The sequence below is a fragment of the Mastomys coucha genome, unplaced genomic scaffold (genome assembly GCF_008632895.1).
Source record: "Mastomys coucha isolate ucsf_1 unplaced genomic scaffold, UCSF_Mcou_1 pScaffold23, whole genome shotgun sequence".
NCBI lineage: Eukaryota > Metazoa > Chordata > Mammalia > Rodentia > Muridae > Mastomys > Mastomys coucha.
This window is the reverse complement of record NW_022196906.1, coordinates 36306960-36323150: the sequence shown is the minus strand read 5'-3', so window position 1 is coordinate 36323150 and position 16191 is coordinate 36306960. Positions and strand designations below refer to the sequence as shown.

The window sequence follows — 16191 nt, the reverse complement described above, 5'->3', positions numbered from 1 at the left end:
TGCTATAGGCTCTTTCAACAGAGTTCAACACACACACACACACACACACACACTCACACATACCCATATGCATATACACACAAACACATATGCATACACACACACACACAAACACACATATACACACACAAACATACATACACACACACACACACACACACACACACGCAAACACAACCCTTTAAACCTCTGATTTATGAACTTCAGAAATCTGATGAGGATGTGGCAGGCCCGGTGGCTGTCAACTTGGGAGAGGGTAGTTATGTTTCTGATGAGCCTTAGCTTCCTTTGGAAAGGACTGGCAGCAGATGCCATGAGTCCTGAGGCTGAACTCTTTACAAAGTCACCTTCAGCAGGAGAGCCACTCTGTTCCTATTGACTGCCCTAATAGTGGGGATCTTGAAAGACTCTTCCAAATCCTCCTCTGTGCTCTACCTGTCCACACTGCCTTTCTCCAGTCTTACTATGGCTTCTGACCCTGCTCTCACACCCAGGTTTCTGGGGGGAATTCACACATTGTGTGGAATTGCCAAAATTCCCTGTCTTAGATCTATGCTACTGCCAGATCATCCTTTTAGACAATGTGTGACTCCTGCCTGGCAGGGAATGCTTATGGGTTTTTTGTATTGTGCAGAGCACATATTGGTGGCACTCAGTTTAGCCAGGCCTGGCATTATGTGAGTGGTTCTTCTGCTTCCTAAGAAAAACATGTCACCAAGCCCCATTCTGGCCAGTGGAGTTGAGGCAGCTCATGCAAATGCCATTTAAAGGAGGGTTTGGGCAGAAGTGGCCACATGGAGCATGGTTTCATTTGGAAGAGACAGGCTTACACCTGGCCTACCTCCTAGTTTGGATCTTTTAGCTCCATTGAGAATGAGCAAAGTGTGCACACTTGATCAGCCAGCTGTCTGAGAATCGAGGGTGTACTATGACTGGGTCCTAACAAATAGATTAAGAAACAGCTACAAACAAGGAACAGCATCTATTTTGATCTTGGAAACAGACAACCATGCTCCCTGTGTTTGGACATTTTTAGCCAGCCCTCTTGTTGGCAGAGCCAGCTCCCCAATTAAGTAATTTCCCAGAGTGATTTCAGGGGCAAGGGAAAGTTTTATGACTCCACGTCTTTATGTTCCAGACTCTCAGACAAATCCAGACAACATAGTAAGTCATAAGCAACAGCCATTTAAATAAGTCATGTTATTTGCTTTCCCCATAAACCTGCAGTCAGTGCTATGGCATTCATAATTTAGAGACAAGTGTGAAAATCCCTCTATCCAGATATATATAATCAGTGTTGAACTAGCCTTCAACTCCAAAGCCGTATGGTATTGTAGTCAATGGAAATGGAGAGAGTCCTTTAGCCTAGAGGAAAAAAAAAAAAAAAACAGATTGGCTTTCAGTCCTCAGTGCAGAACGATCGAGTCGGTCCTCGTGGGTAGAGCTATTATATCCATGCAATTGATTTCTCTGTAGTGTCCTTCATGTCCTTGGATTGTAAGACACTGCCGAAGAATGATGGTATGTCTGAGGGCCTAAGAAAGTTCTATAGGAAGCTTTTGTTTTCTAGAATGCCGGAAACCTTTGTGGATCTTTAGGCTTATAGGCAGACTTCTTTTGTGCTCTTGGATTTGGCCCCTGCTCCTGTCAAATTGCTGCTGTCACCAGCCAAGGCATGGGGTAAAGGGAGTTGCTTACCCAGAACCTCACAGACAGCTGCTCATGCTCTTCTATGGCAGAAATTTGATCCAAGGAAGGCTCTGGGACAAAGTGTGACTTTGAAAAGAAATGTGAAAGAGTCATAAGACTTGGCTTTGAAGGGGGCTATGTAGGCAGAGGAAAGTGTGAGCAAAGGCAATGGGATTACTGCATACAGAGCATGATAAAGAGGTGAAGGAGACCACAGGATGCTAGATGCAGAGAAAAACAAGACCAAGAGAAATATATTGGACCAATGCAATCTGCTTAAGAGAAAGATGGTCCAAAGTGGAGGAGGGGAGTATGCTGTTTATTAATACTCTAATGTGGACTCAGCCTATTAAACTTTTGATCTTCAGAAAAAACCTACCAGGTAAATATGGCTATTGTCAACAACAACAACAACAACAACAACAAGAGAGAAACCAGAGCTCAGAGATATTCACAAGCTAGAACTGAGAGAGTAGCATCCTCAGGTTTCTATGGCCACAAGCAAATGTTTCTGTAGCACACCACACACTGTCTCCAGAATCTAAGCCAAGACGTCTGTTTCAACCCCTGCCTGGCTATAGGTAGATAGTTTGCATCACTGATCTCCCACATCCTTGCCTATAGAATAATGATAAAGACTTGTCTAAATCCAGAAGACCTTGGAGCGGGTCCACATTTAGCAGGTGGTCAGTACCGGGTTATAGACAAAGAATCTTCTGCATAGAAGATCAAGTACACAAACGGAGCCTAGGAATGTCTGACCCTTGGTTATGCCAGAGAGGGTGACAGTATTCAATTCCATGGCTTCATTGAGCTCATTGTCCTACACAAATATGAAACCACATGTGATTGTACACACATATGCAGTCACACAGATGTGCACATACACACATACTTCTGTCTCTCCCCTCTGTTCATTTTTCAAAGTTGTCTTCTCTTTGACCACCTTCAGCCCTAGAATGCCCGGAGAACAGCCATTTTGAGGAGTGTATGACATGTACAGAGACCTGTGAGACCTTGGCCTTGGGCCCCATCTGTGTGGATAGCTGCTCTGAGGGATGCCAGTGTGATGAAGGTTATGCCCTGCAGGGCAGCCAGTGTGTAACTCGGAGTGAGTGCGGCTGCAACTTTGAGGGGCATCAACTTGCCACCAATGAGACCTTCTGGGTAGACCAGGACTGCCAGATCTTCTGCTACTGCAATGGCACAGACAACAGTGTCCACTGTGAGACTATTCCCTGCAGGGATGATGAATACTGCATGGAAGAGAGTGGCTTATACTACTGCCAGCCCCGGACTGATGCTTCCTGTATCGTCTCTGGCTACGGCCACTACCTCACCTTTGATGGCTACCCTTTTGACTTTCAGACAAGTTGCCCTCTTATCCTCTGCACCACAGGAAGCAGATCAATCTCAGACTCTTTCCCCAAGTTCAGTGTAACAGCCAAGAATGAGGACCGGGACCCATCTCTAGCCTTGTGGGTGAAGCAGGTGGACGTGACCGTGTTTGGCTACAGCATTGTGATACACCGGGCTTACAAGCACACTGTGTTGGTAAGTAGTAAAGTCTGACCTCCAGAGTAGATCCAGCACCTATGAAGGTAGCATCCCAGGCCAGCTGGGTGCTACTGAGCCATAGTGGAGCAGAATCCAAAGGCAATCATAGTGTGCTAAGAGAGAGAGGGGCCTTGGGGGTTTTACTGCTGTGAACAGACACCATGACCAAGGCAAGTCTTATAAATGACAACATTTAATTGGGGCTGGCTTACAGGTTCGGAGGTTCCGTACCTTATCCTCAAGACAGGAACAGGGAGGCATGGTGCCGGAGGAGCTGAGAGTTCTACATCTTGTTCTGAAGGGAAACAGGAGAAGACTGTCTTCCAGGCAGCTAGGATAAGAGTCATAAAGCCTACAGCCATAGCGACACACCTACTCCAACAGGGTCACACCTTTTCATAGTGCCACTCCCTGGGCCAAGTAGATACAAACCATCACAGGGGATTTCTGTTGCTTTTTCTTACAGATCAAGAAACAGGCTCAGAGAGCAAAGGATTGCTAAAGTCACAGGCAAGTGAGAGCAGAGGCAGCATGAACAATACACCTTAGATCATAGCAAGACATATCTCCAAGGGCAAAAATCTAGATTCAAATCTAATGTTGGTAACCACTGTGCAACTCTGGGCAATCCCGTGGTCTGCTAGTGCTGTTGTTCATCTATAAGAAGCTGCATGCCCACCACAGGCTGTGGTTCTCTCAGTGACACTAGCCTCCTCATTTGCCATCCCCTCTTTTGAGATCTGTGTGACACCTGCTCAATGTGTTCAGGGCTCCCTGATTGTTTCCACTATTCCCCGTTGGCTGCCAGAGCATCTGAGTTCCAGAGTCTTGCTCACATTTGGAGCATTTGGTGGTGAGGGAGGAGCTCGGGGGGGGGGGCACTCTTCACACTGTCTTTACATACCAGGACCTCAGGTCCCTCCTTCTACCTGTTCATCCATGAAGTCTCCTTTAGCCATGATGCCAAGAGCAGCAGGACCAAGAAGTCTCCTGAACTCCCTAAACAGACTGTAGATAGCAGCCCTCTCTGATCCACCATCTCACCTGAGCCTGATGCTGAAGCCAGCCAGCTAGCCAGGAGACTCTGCGAAGCTGATTCACAGGCACTGATTTAGGGGATGAGCCTTCCTAATATGGGCCCCACAGGCCTGTGGTATACTTATAAGTCCAGTTGGGCTTCTTGGCATCTTGTACGATATCTCTTTTGAATGGTGAAATAAGGTAGACTAAGCTAAACACAACAGGCTGGAATCACTTGAGAAGCCCTCCTGGTTCTCTTCTTCCTGGGGATCTGTTCAGCTTTGACGCAGGGAAGGTCCAGTTTCTACGGATGCCTTCCTTTTACAATAGTTGGACAAGCTTACTTAGCATCCGAGGCAGCAGCCTTAGTTTGTTGCTAGTATGTTTTTCTTCAGTTTCTGACAAGGAGTCTCACTCTGGCTTCCAGGCTGGACTGGAACTATGACCCTTACACAGTGGTGTTTGTCAAGTGACTGAAGTAGGTGACATTATGATCCCTTTCTTTTAAGGTCCCTGTGGGTTTCCTTCTGATGCTGGTAACTTCTTTAACAATCTGAGACACTGAATGGACCAATGTGCATGTGTCCTATATATACAATGTTATACATGTGTATATATATATAGGGCATGTATATATATATATATATATATATGTATATATATATGTCATATATGTGTATATATAGGGCATGTGTGTATATGTGTGTATACACACACACATATATATGTATATATATATGTATATATATATATATGTATATATACATATATATACACATATATATATATATATGTGGATGCCCATGCCTCTCTAGGTTTGTGTGTGTGTTTGTCTCTCTCTCTGTATTTGTGTGTGTGTGTGTGTGTCTGTGTGTGTGTGTGTGTCTGTGTGTCTGTGTGTCTGTTTCTGTAAGGTACAGGTCAACATTAGGTGTCTTCCTTTATTGATTTGCATGTTGTTTTTTCATTTTTATTCTATCTTAAGTGTATGGATTCTTGGCCTATACATATGTATGTCTATGCACCACATGTGTGCCTGGTGTCCGTAGAGGTCAAGAGAGAGCAGTGGTCAGATCCACTGAATCAGAAGTTATAGACAGTTGCGAGCCTCCATGGGGGTGGCTGGGACTTGAACCTGTGTGAACTGGAAGAGCAGCCAGTGCTCTTAACCATTGAGCTATCTCTCTAGCCCCAATTATTATTTTTTGCGACTGTATCTCTCACTGAGCCTGGAGATCACCAATTGGCTAGATTAGCTTGCAAACACAACTCGGGGATTCTCCCATCTCTTCGTCTCAATGCTGGGTTTATGAGCATGTGCCTGGCATTTTATGTAGCTTCCGGGAACTTGTGCAGAAACACTTTACCAACTATGCCACTTCCCCAGCCCCGAGATTAAAATTCTAGCAGATGTCTCTACAGTTGAAGCTACTCATTATAACACCGTCTATCCATTCCACTTTCATCAGAGGTTAAAACAAAGGGATTGTTCACTTTGTCTGAGCATTACCTCACTATGCCCTCTCCTCTTTCCCCCATCTGATACATCCTCACCCTTAGGTTTATACATTTTCATGCAGTTAATTATATCCTTGATATTCACTATCCTTCCACTTGGTTGGCCTTTCAAGGTTGTTGGATGTTTTCTCCTTTAAAACACATTTATCTGCTGATAATCTTTGCCCAGCTGCTTGGCTCTCATCCTGCTTCTGCCTTCCCTTGCATGCTCTCAGCGGTGAAGGTGTAGATATACGAGGTTGCACAAGTTTGTCTGGGATTTTTTTTGTAAGCTCTTCCTATTTATGTGCACAGACCATTGGATTCTTGTTGTCTTCATTCTCTTTCTATTGCTGTGATAAACACTGTGACCAAAAGCAACCTGGGTAGAAAAGGTTTATATGGCTTATACCCTACAGTCCATCAACAGAGGAAGCTAAGAGAAGAACACAAGGAAGGAGCTGATGAACAGAACATGGAAGAGCACTGCTTACTGAATTGCTTAGCTTGATATTGATATCTACATATACACATACATATATATACACATACACATATACATATCACAAGTTCAGGGGTAGCACTGGGTCCTCCCACATCAATCATTAATGAATAAAATGTCCCACAGACTTGCCTATAGACAATCTGATGGAGGCATTTTTTCAGGTGAGATTCCTCCCTAGATGACTCTAGATTGTGCCAAATTGAAGAAAACAAATAAACAAAGAAAAACCACTCTGCAGCATATTCATGGCCACTTCCTGCCATCTCTCTCCTGCAGAGGAACTAGTTCCCCTTTCTTTTTGGGTATCAACTTTTTGTCCCTTCCAGTGTGGGGTTAAGCCCCACAGTGTCAGTCCACCTTCCAGGCATGTGCTCTGTCCCAGTCTCATGAGATTCATGATGGATGAGAGCCATGAGGGCTCTCTGCACTCTGTTTCTCAGTATCACATCTTTCTTTCCTTTAAAGGACAGTCATTTTTGGATGTGGGGTCCACTTAACCTATGTGACCTCATCCCATCATGGTTATATCCTTAAAGACTGTTTCCCGGTATAGACTACATTCACAAGTACCACTAGTTAAGGCTTCAGTGTAGCTTTCTGGGCTACAGGATGCTACTCACAATAGGGGTGCCTAGAGAGAAATGAATATCAAGCATGAGGAGATAAAAGAGGTATGAGGATTCTGGGCCAGGACCCTTCTTCCTAAGTGCCATGCTGGGAACAGTCGACAGCCTTCAGACTCCTGACGAGAGGCCACATCAGGATGTACCGGAGCTTTCTTATTTTGTGAGCCCATGGGATAGATTTAGCAGTTACGTTGAATTATTAATATGCATTACAGGACCTGCTTATTCAGTGATTTGCATTCTTTTCTCCTATGATGTTATTATTAGTCACCATAGCTGAAGAATAATGGCTGTCATCATGGCAGAGTGAGAGAAAGCACAGGACCAACTATATAGCCCAGAGCCCCAGGTCACCACTGGTGCTCTTAGAAATGGAGGATAACATAGAAGTCACTTGCTGGGACATGAGATTGTTCTATGATTCTGACCTTCTTGTGCACTAACTTGTGCTGCAGCAAGTGAGAAAATCAACAAGGGTAAATGAAGCTAGAGGTAAACACACTCTCTATAAACCAGGCAGGGAGACTGAGGGTGAGCTGCAGAATGTTAGTCACTGCAGGGGGCACTGCTGTGGCTGGGGCTCTGCCGGGCATAGCCAGAGCTGGACAGAGTTGGTCCCTCCCATGCCCTAACCCAAGGTACCAGCACAGTGTCCAGAGGAGGTACCCTTTGTGTCCAGAGGAGGCCTCTGGGCCCCTCTCACACTCTTACTAGGCTTTCAAGCTTCATTCTGGTAGAGTTTGACTCAACAAGCTACTCTGTACTAAGAAATGAAAAGTTAAAAAAAAAATTGTATGTGTGCATGTGCATTCATGTGTTTGAGTATAAACACACATACTCCACAGCATGCAGGTGGAGGTCATAGGACAATATTGGATGTTGGTCCTTGAAATCCACCTTGAGTGGTGTCTCTCATCTCATCATTGAGGTCACCAGGCTAGCTGGCCTGGATGCATCTATAGAATCTTTTGTCTATGCTTCTCATCCTCCCACAGGAATACAAGATTAAGGACATGTGCTACCATGTTCAGCCTTCGGTAGAGTCCTGAAGTTTGAATCCAGGTCCTAATGGTTATACAGAAAGTGTCTCCTCAGCCAGAGAATGACTTACACAATGGCATCAAAAATGATAGTAAACAGTAAAAATAATTAAGCACGGTTTCTCTCATAAGGAGGTAACAGAGTCTGACGGGAGAGACAGACCTCTTAGCAGTCAATGTCAGTGCAATTAGGAAGCATGCAGAAATGTTCTGTGCAAAGGGCCATAAGACAACAGAAGTTGTCTCGATCTGCTTTCGGGCTTCAGGGGTGGGTGCTTCTCAGAAGAGATGATCCAGATGCAAACCTGCCCATCTGCCAGGAAGAGAATGAGCTGAGTACCTAGCATCTGAGAAGCATCAGGACAGGCCTAGAAAGAAGGCAGGGTGTGTAATGTGAGACTGAAACCTGTAAAAGGAAACTGGAGTTAGTTGTTTAAAGAAACCATCACTGGAACGCTGACCCATGATCTCATTTCCAGCAAAGACAGAGCTCCTACCACAACTTTCACATCCATAGGCCAAACCAACGCCATAAGTCATGTATATATTTGTATCTTTTCTGTATGTACACAATGTTTCATTCTTTCCTAAACAGTGGTGTAGCATTGTTAACACGGCATCTACATCATGCTATCTATCACAAGTAACTTGAGGGTGGTCACACAGGTTTGTCTATCCCTGTTTGCTCTCTCCCATCCCTGCTCCCTTCCTAACAAAACTCCGTGGGACTTCTTTCTGGATCACCTACTTGTTACTTTATGTGCAGTGTATTTTGTAATCTGACTTCTGATCTCATTATTCCATTTAAATTCTCCTGCCAACATCTTAGATAATGTCCCCTCACCCAAAGCCTGACTGTCATGGGTCGGCCTTTCTGGATACAGCCTCTTTGCCTATTTGACACCAACAACGGGGCATTGTTGACTGTAGTCCTTCCAGCCTCTCTGTCCTCAGATTTATCCTCCATTCACAAGGGTGTGCTTGATGATCAATCAGCACTAAAGCGCACTCTTTCTTTATGACTAAGATGCTTTATCTTTTCCGGGCCTTTGCTTGGGGAATGCTCTTTGCTCGGAGTTCCCTTATCTTCACTCTCATCCCCCCTTGCCTCACCCACCCTATGCACCCTTTAAGACTCCATGTGAGTAGGGTCATCTGTAGACCCTGCTGATTCTGTCCCTTGGCTGAGTCTGAGGCATCTCTGTACCTACATCACTGCTTTTATCAATGATCTTCCTAAAGGATCTGTTCAAGTCCTTGCTTTATTATATGCAAGAGAAAATGGCCCATCCCTTGCTCCAGCCTACTGCTATGCTTGGTACACAGTAGTTGCCACATTAATGTCTGTGAGATGAATGGATTCTGCCAAGGCAAATATGCATAGACGCAGAGGGAGATGAGTTGAGTGTTGAGGAGAGAGAGTTGACCTAAAGAAAGAGTGTTAAGGGAGGATGCCCTTTGGTATCTTGTAGAAGGTTCCTTAGAAGCAAACCCCAAGATGGGGTTTCTTAAGAAAGCCAGGGAAAGCCTAGGGAAAGAGATAAAAACTGGCTTTAGACACTCAGATGTTGGATACTCTGAACATGGCCTACATCATGAAGCTGGTCACCAGTGTGGGTCATTCGTTAGCTACAGGATTCCCTTGAATGGACCAAGATCATCTGAGTTTTCACTGTACCACAGTCACAACAACTGCGGATGAGGGTCCTTGTTGGGACAAGGAAAACACCTTCCATATTTAATCATAGGAGACAATGGAGCTAGGATGGCATGCTTGGTTCATTTGGGAAACAAAACTGTGAGGCACATAGGAGGTCCTGAAGAGATGGTAGACATAGTGGTCCCTGCCCCTCAGTACTTAGAATCTTGCAGGTGGGACAAAAGCACCTATAATGGGTTGTCACTTGAGGCAGGCAATGATAGACACTTGGTGATATGCACGTGCTTGATCTTGCTCCAAAGTAGAGGAGAATATAAGAGAATTATAGATATGGCATGCTGTGCTTGTCCAGGCAAGGGAGTGATCACACTGGCCCTAGTCTTAGACTCAGAAAATCTTGCTTTATTAAAGAGGTAACATGGGAGCATAGCCTGAGGATGAAAGAGATGCTGATGGGTGGTGAGTGGCCTCCCAGGCAGAGGAATCAACAGAGTGAAGTCATCATCCAGAAAAAAATGGAATTAATAAATTGGAGATTGCCTAAAATAAATCCACAGCAGAGCTAGAAATAGAAACATAGGAGTTCTAGGTTTTGGTATTTTATTCTCAACGTTAATTGAATTTTTATTATCCTCCCATTACCTTAGAGAAAACAATTTGAACTCCTGGGGGAAAATAATGCTGTATAAACAGAAGGCACTGAAATAAATAGGTATATTAGTGTACAAAGGATAGTCGTTTAAGTCTGTTCAAACCCTAATAATAAGAGTTGACTGTCATAAACAGCATTACATACAAGGCTCATGTTCTACCTGGGCAAGCTCTGTGTGGGATGTGTCCTTCAGGAGACCAATGACTAGAAGGACTGAGAAATGTTTAGGTCAACTGGGCTTCTCTGTTCTTCTCCTTTTTTGTCTCTTATAGGTCAACAATGAACGGTTGTACTTGCCCCTGAAGTTAGGACAAGGGAAGATAAACATCTTTTCGTTCGGCTTTCATGTGGTTGTGGAGACTGACTTCGGCCTGAAGGTTGTGTATGACTGGAAGACATTCCTATCCATCACTGTCCCCCGGAGCATGCAGAATGGCACCTATGGCCTATGTGGACGCTACAATGGCAATCCTGACGATGACCTTGAGATGCCCATGGGGCTGCCTGCACTGAGTATCAATGAGTTTGGGCAGAGCTGGGTGAAGAGGGACACCTTCTGCCAGGTGGGCTGTGGGGACCGCTGCCCATCCTGTGCCAAAGTTGAAGGTTTCTCCAAAGTCCAGCAGCTGTGTAGCCTGATCCCCAACCAGAATGCTGGGTTTGCCAAATGTCACAGCAAAGTCAACCCCACCTTCTTCTACAAAAACTGCCTGTTTGACTCCTGTATCGATGGAGGTGCAGTACAGACAGCCTGCAGCTGGTTACAAAACTATGCCAGCACTTGCCAGACTCAAGGAATCGCAGTGACTGGCTGGAGGAACTACACGTCCTGCTGTGAGTCCTCCTCCTATCTCTCTTTCTTGCTCCTTCTTGTTTCCGATTGATGTGGGAGACTGGTCCTCTAACTCCATAGAAGTGAGGGCACATTAGGAACACTGACTTCAGCATACGCACTTTGGAACTCAGCCTCACTACCTGAAACAGAAGGTGTAACCTCCTACAGTCTTCTTTCTTTCTTTGTAGAGAGGGCTCAACACCACAGATTTGATGGGTTACCCTGGAGGATGGAATGAGACTACATATCTAAAGCTCAGAATATCACATGCTGCATTTGAACTCCAAACACACAATAAAAAGCTTCCTAGAGACTAACAGGGGAAGAGTCAGTGGTTCTCAACCTTCCTAATGCTGCGACCCTCTAGTATGGTTCCTCATGTTGTGGTGACCCTCAACCATGAAATTATTTTCATTGCTACCTCATAACTATAATTTTGCTACTATTGTGAATTGTAATGTAAATATCTGATATTCAGGATATGTGATATGTGATCCCTGTGACAGGGTCATTCAACCCACAAAAGAAGTCGCAACTCACAGGTTGAGAAACACTGCTCTTGAACCTCATGGGTCCATCGTTTCATATGTGTGTGTGTGTGTGTGTGTGTGTGTGTTAGTCTTTGTGACTGTAGAACATGGTAGAATATTAAAAGCATTTGAAAAGGGAGTTCAGTCCATGGATTCAAGCCTCAACTTTGTCATCAAGGATCAGTGTAACCTTGAAGTAACTCACATCCCCTTCCTGGTACTCAGCTTCTTCTCTGAAGAGGAGCCATAATGCTACCTGAACCATTTATGCACAGAAACACTAGAAGGATCAAATTAGGTCATTAGAATCCTAGCACACAATACATGTTAGGTATTATATTAATGGCTTACAGTGGTTAAACCCACTGCTAAATACCCTATCAACATTATTTCATTACTTCTTTACAATAACCCTATTAGACAAGGAAAAACTGAAGCTTAAAGGAATGAAGTAACTTGAATAAGGTTAGACAGTCTCAACAGCAAGGTCAGGATTTGACTCTCGCCCCAACACCCATGCACTACACTAGTGGGCAACAGGAGAGTGAGCTAGAGAATTCATCTACATTTAGCATGTGCACATAGGAAAAGGCTGGTGGTGAAATAAATCACTGTGAGTCTTTAGTTAACCTGCCATGGCCTATTTTCCTACCCCAGCCTCATTAACTATAGCACATTTCTTTGTATAAAAGGTCTGATTGTACAAAATAGCTACAAATTAATGCTGCTTGGTCGGAGTTTTAAATAAGGGGTACAGCGGGATCCACAAAGAACAAACTCATTTTTGTCCTGGAAAGGGGAGATTTAGGTACAGAGCTGTTGTGGTTTAATGATCAGTTGGTCTGCATTTCACACACAGCCGTTGGATTCATGGAAACTGGGGTGGGCAGAGGAGGGAGGGTAAAGAGTCCAAGATTATATCATTCAAGTTCAGTTCTTGAGCAAGGAAGGTGGGGGACATGATATCTGTGGATGACTGTCCAGAAAAATCAGTCTCTAGTGTCTTCAGTTATATATATATATATACACACACACACACACACACACATACATATATATGCCTATAAAAAGTCTGGGCCTAGAGCAATGTCCAGGTCTCCTGGGGATTTATTGGAATCAGTAGAGTGGGACTTGTGTTCGACTTCCTCTGAATCTGAAAACCATGAAAACCATGCTCTTGGCAGAGAGACCTCAGCCTGGCAGAGGATCAGAAAACATATATGGGAAGGAAGCTGAGCCTGATTCTTCTTGAGAGGTCTGTCACAGTCAGCTCTCTCTCTCTCTCTCTCTCTCTCTCTCTCTCTCTCTCTCTCTCTCTCTCTCTCTCTCTCTCTCTCTCTCCTTGCTCTGGGTTGACTGACACGGGATGGGCAGGGAGCTTGGGGAACAGACAGGTATAATGAATGACAAATGCCATCATGCTAGCTGTGACAAACAAGGGAATGCCTTAAGGAGCTGACAGCCACAAGAACTCTTCCCCAACTACTGGGTGTCAGCTTTTGTCACTCATGGGAAGGAAAAAGAATTGAGTTAGGGAGCCTGATGATGACCCCTCATCTAAGGACAAAGTTACTCTGTGATGGAGCTTGACTAGTGATAGAAGCTATGAAGATGGTTTCTCATTTCTTCCTGTCCTCCATACCATGTACATGGGTTTACCTAGTCATAGAGACATCTAATCATGGCATTGAGACTCAAGTCTGCCCGCCTCCACCTCAGCCTGGGATACCAACTCTGCTGTAGACCAGCTTTCCCTGGTTTCTCCCAGGCTGACACATGGTTCCCAGTGCAGAGTGGCTTATTTTTTCTTTGTTGGCATTTTGAAACGGGAGTAAAGACTCAAAAGACAGGGTAGGTAGGAGGATGGTGGTCATGAATCATAATGAAAAAGAAGAAAATACTTGAGAGCAAGCATATCCTCTGAAGATGGCATGTGGGCAGGGGAGGGGAAAAGGCATGGCTGCAGGTGGCTTAGCTCTCCCATTTGAGACATTCAAAAGAAAGCCTGGCCTGATGAGCTCCTTTGTATCTTAGGTGACTTTGACCTCTGGGAAGTTGGGGTCATCATGCCTCTAAAAGTTAACCCAATTTATTAGTCACGAGTTAGGTATAAGAATGGTACTTTCAGGGGAAAAAGGGGGGTTAAACCAAATTGCCCATTTGTCGTGTGCTGTATTGGTAACAAGGTAGAGTGCCAATTTTTCTCAACAATATTGGCTGTTCTTATCAATGAGATAATTTATTACTCAATTACCTTATTTGTAAACGCACCGAAAACCTCTCTACCCACGTTGAACAAATGGCCTTGGAAAGAAAGCAAGAGATAAATTGTCTTAATTACTAACCCCGCCTAGAATTCCACCAGCCAAGGCTGTTGTGCTAATTTTAGTCACTCTGTGAGGGACTTGGAGCAAGAGATACTGAGAACATGGTAAAAGGCACAGACCATAGCTAAGTGCTCCACAGCTCTCACCATTTTCCTGGCCCTATTCAGGATGTAGCATGTGGACTTGTGGACCCCTTCTTTAAGGGAAGCTGAGAAGGAGGTAATGTCCATACAGAGAACAATTTAGGGAAGTGGGAAGTATGGAGAGAGAGAGTTGCCCTGCTGAGTATCAAGAACTGCTGTCTCTCTGACCCATCTCTAAGTGCTTGGCAGATCATCAATCAAAATTGATTAGCATCATTGTTTTGGATTTCCCTTCTATCAAATTTTAGCAACTAAGGATTTGTTTTACCTATTTCCTTGCAAACTCAACAAATTCTTGTTGATTAGTTTTTAAAAAATGAATTGCTACAACTATTCCTATCATCAGTGATACCATCAAAGCCATCGAAGTCTCAAGTATTTTGTTACTCATGGAAAGAAAAGAAAAGGAGAGGAGAGGAGAGGAGAGGAGGGGGAAGGGGAGGGGAGGAGAGGAGAGGAGAGGGAGGAGGGGAGGGGAGGGGAGGGGAGGAAAGAAGAGGGGAGGGAAGGATGAGCTAGTAGCTTACAAACTATCTCATTGGGAAACTTACAAACTTCTCATGGGAAGAGAGCTGCAGTGCCATCCCCATTTTATAGGGGAGAAAATAAGTTCAGAGAGCATAAGAAACTTGTGCAAGGTGACCCTGTCAGTTAATGGCAGAACCAGGGTTCATAGCCTGGTGAGTCTGACTCCAGACTTGGGCTTGTCCATTCCATCCCAACCCATTCCTGCAGTCCACACAGGCAGTTTTAAATAAGTCTACTGGCCTGAACCAGAGCCATGTTCTTGACCACAGTACACATGAGCAGTCATCAGTCTCCAGCTCTCTGAGGCTGGAGAATTTAGAGGGGAAAGAAGTAATAAATCAGTATTTAAAATGTGAAAATTTAAAATTTTGACAGTTGGGTGATTATTGGTCACCTACCATGTTTTCAGTGCTGTTTGATGCCAGAGAAGAATCCAAAGTCTTCCCAGATATGAAAATGACTATATTTTACTATTAATACTCTATATTATACTATTAATCAACTAACTAATAACCAGTATTAATAGTCTCACAGGAACAAGTTAACGAACACAAGCTAACAAAAACATAACAGTGATGGGAAGGGCAGCTGCCGAAAGATGAGCATGTCAGAAAACAACAACAACAACAACAACTCAACAACAACAACAACAACCCCAAAGTACTATAATGAAACAAAGGAGTTTGCCCCACCCCCAATCACACACACAGTCAAAGCTATTAAACAAAACTAGATAAATTTGACCTCATAATTTTTTTTAGATCTCTATAGGGCAAAAACATAATTTAAAAAAATACAATTTTTTAAAAAGAAGAAGCAAAGTCAGAGACAAGTGATGAATACTTTATAATACATGTAACACACTAAAGTGTGTTTTTAATTTATAAAGAGCACTTACAGTCTAATAAGAGGAAACTTCAACAACACTGTGTAATGGATGAGAGAAGGCAGTTAGTTCACAGGAGACAGAAAAATGATTGTAAACAAATGAAACGATAGCAAGTCTCAAAGAAGTGTGAAGTAAATGCACACACAGCAGAAAGAGATTTTTTTCTTTTACTTTTCACATTTCCAGAAGTCAGAAATCTTGGGTTGCCATCACTGAAACCTCAGGATAGCAAATCTTTGTTCCTTGGTACAACCTTCTTCACTCACAGGGTAGCTCAGTGGGATCTGCCAAAGACTTAGGGGGCGGAAGCACAGCTCAGTGGCAGAGTGAGGCTTGGGTTGGAGATCCAGCACTGCAGCAGTAGAAGTGGTAGAAGTGATGATGATGATGATGATGATGATGGTGGTGGTGGTGGTGGTGGTGGTGGTAATCGGGGGGTTACCTATCCTTGCTTAAAAATTTCACTTCTAGGAAGTTATTCTATAGCCTAACATAGGTAGGGAAAAATACATACCATGAGATTCAGACAAAACCCACACACCATGAAGTGGTACAAAGACAATTCAAGGCTGAATGGAAGAAGTATTGTCAGAAAAAGCAGGAGAAGGTTTGACAAGGTATAGCATGGTTTGTAAATTACGCTCCCATTCATGTGAGAAACCAAAACTGTGGATAAGGTACACACATGTCTAT

At 44.0% G+C, this 16191-nt stretch overlaps 1 protein-coding gene across 1 annotated transcript in view; it reads left to right on the top strand.

Annotated features, from left to right (window-relative positions):
• The window catches only part of Tecta (tectorin alpha), a 66680-nt gene that overhangs the window by 27256 nt on the left and 23233 nt on the right, over nucleotides 1-16191 (top strand). Inside the window, exons 10-11 of the mRNA XM_031345124.1 lie at nucleotides 2642-3243; nucleotides 10519-11080. Of these exons, the coding sequence (XP_031200984.1) occupies nucleotides 2642-3243; nucleotides 10519-11080 (1164 nt within the window). The remainder of the gene's footprint in view (nucleotides 1-2641; nucleotides 3244-10518; nucleotides 11081-16191) is intronic.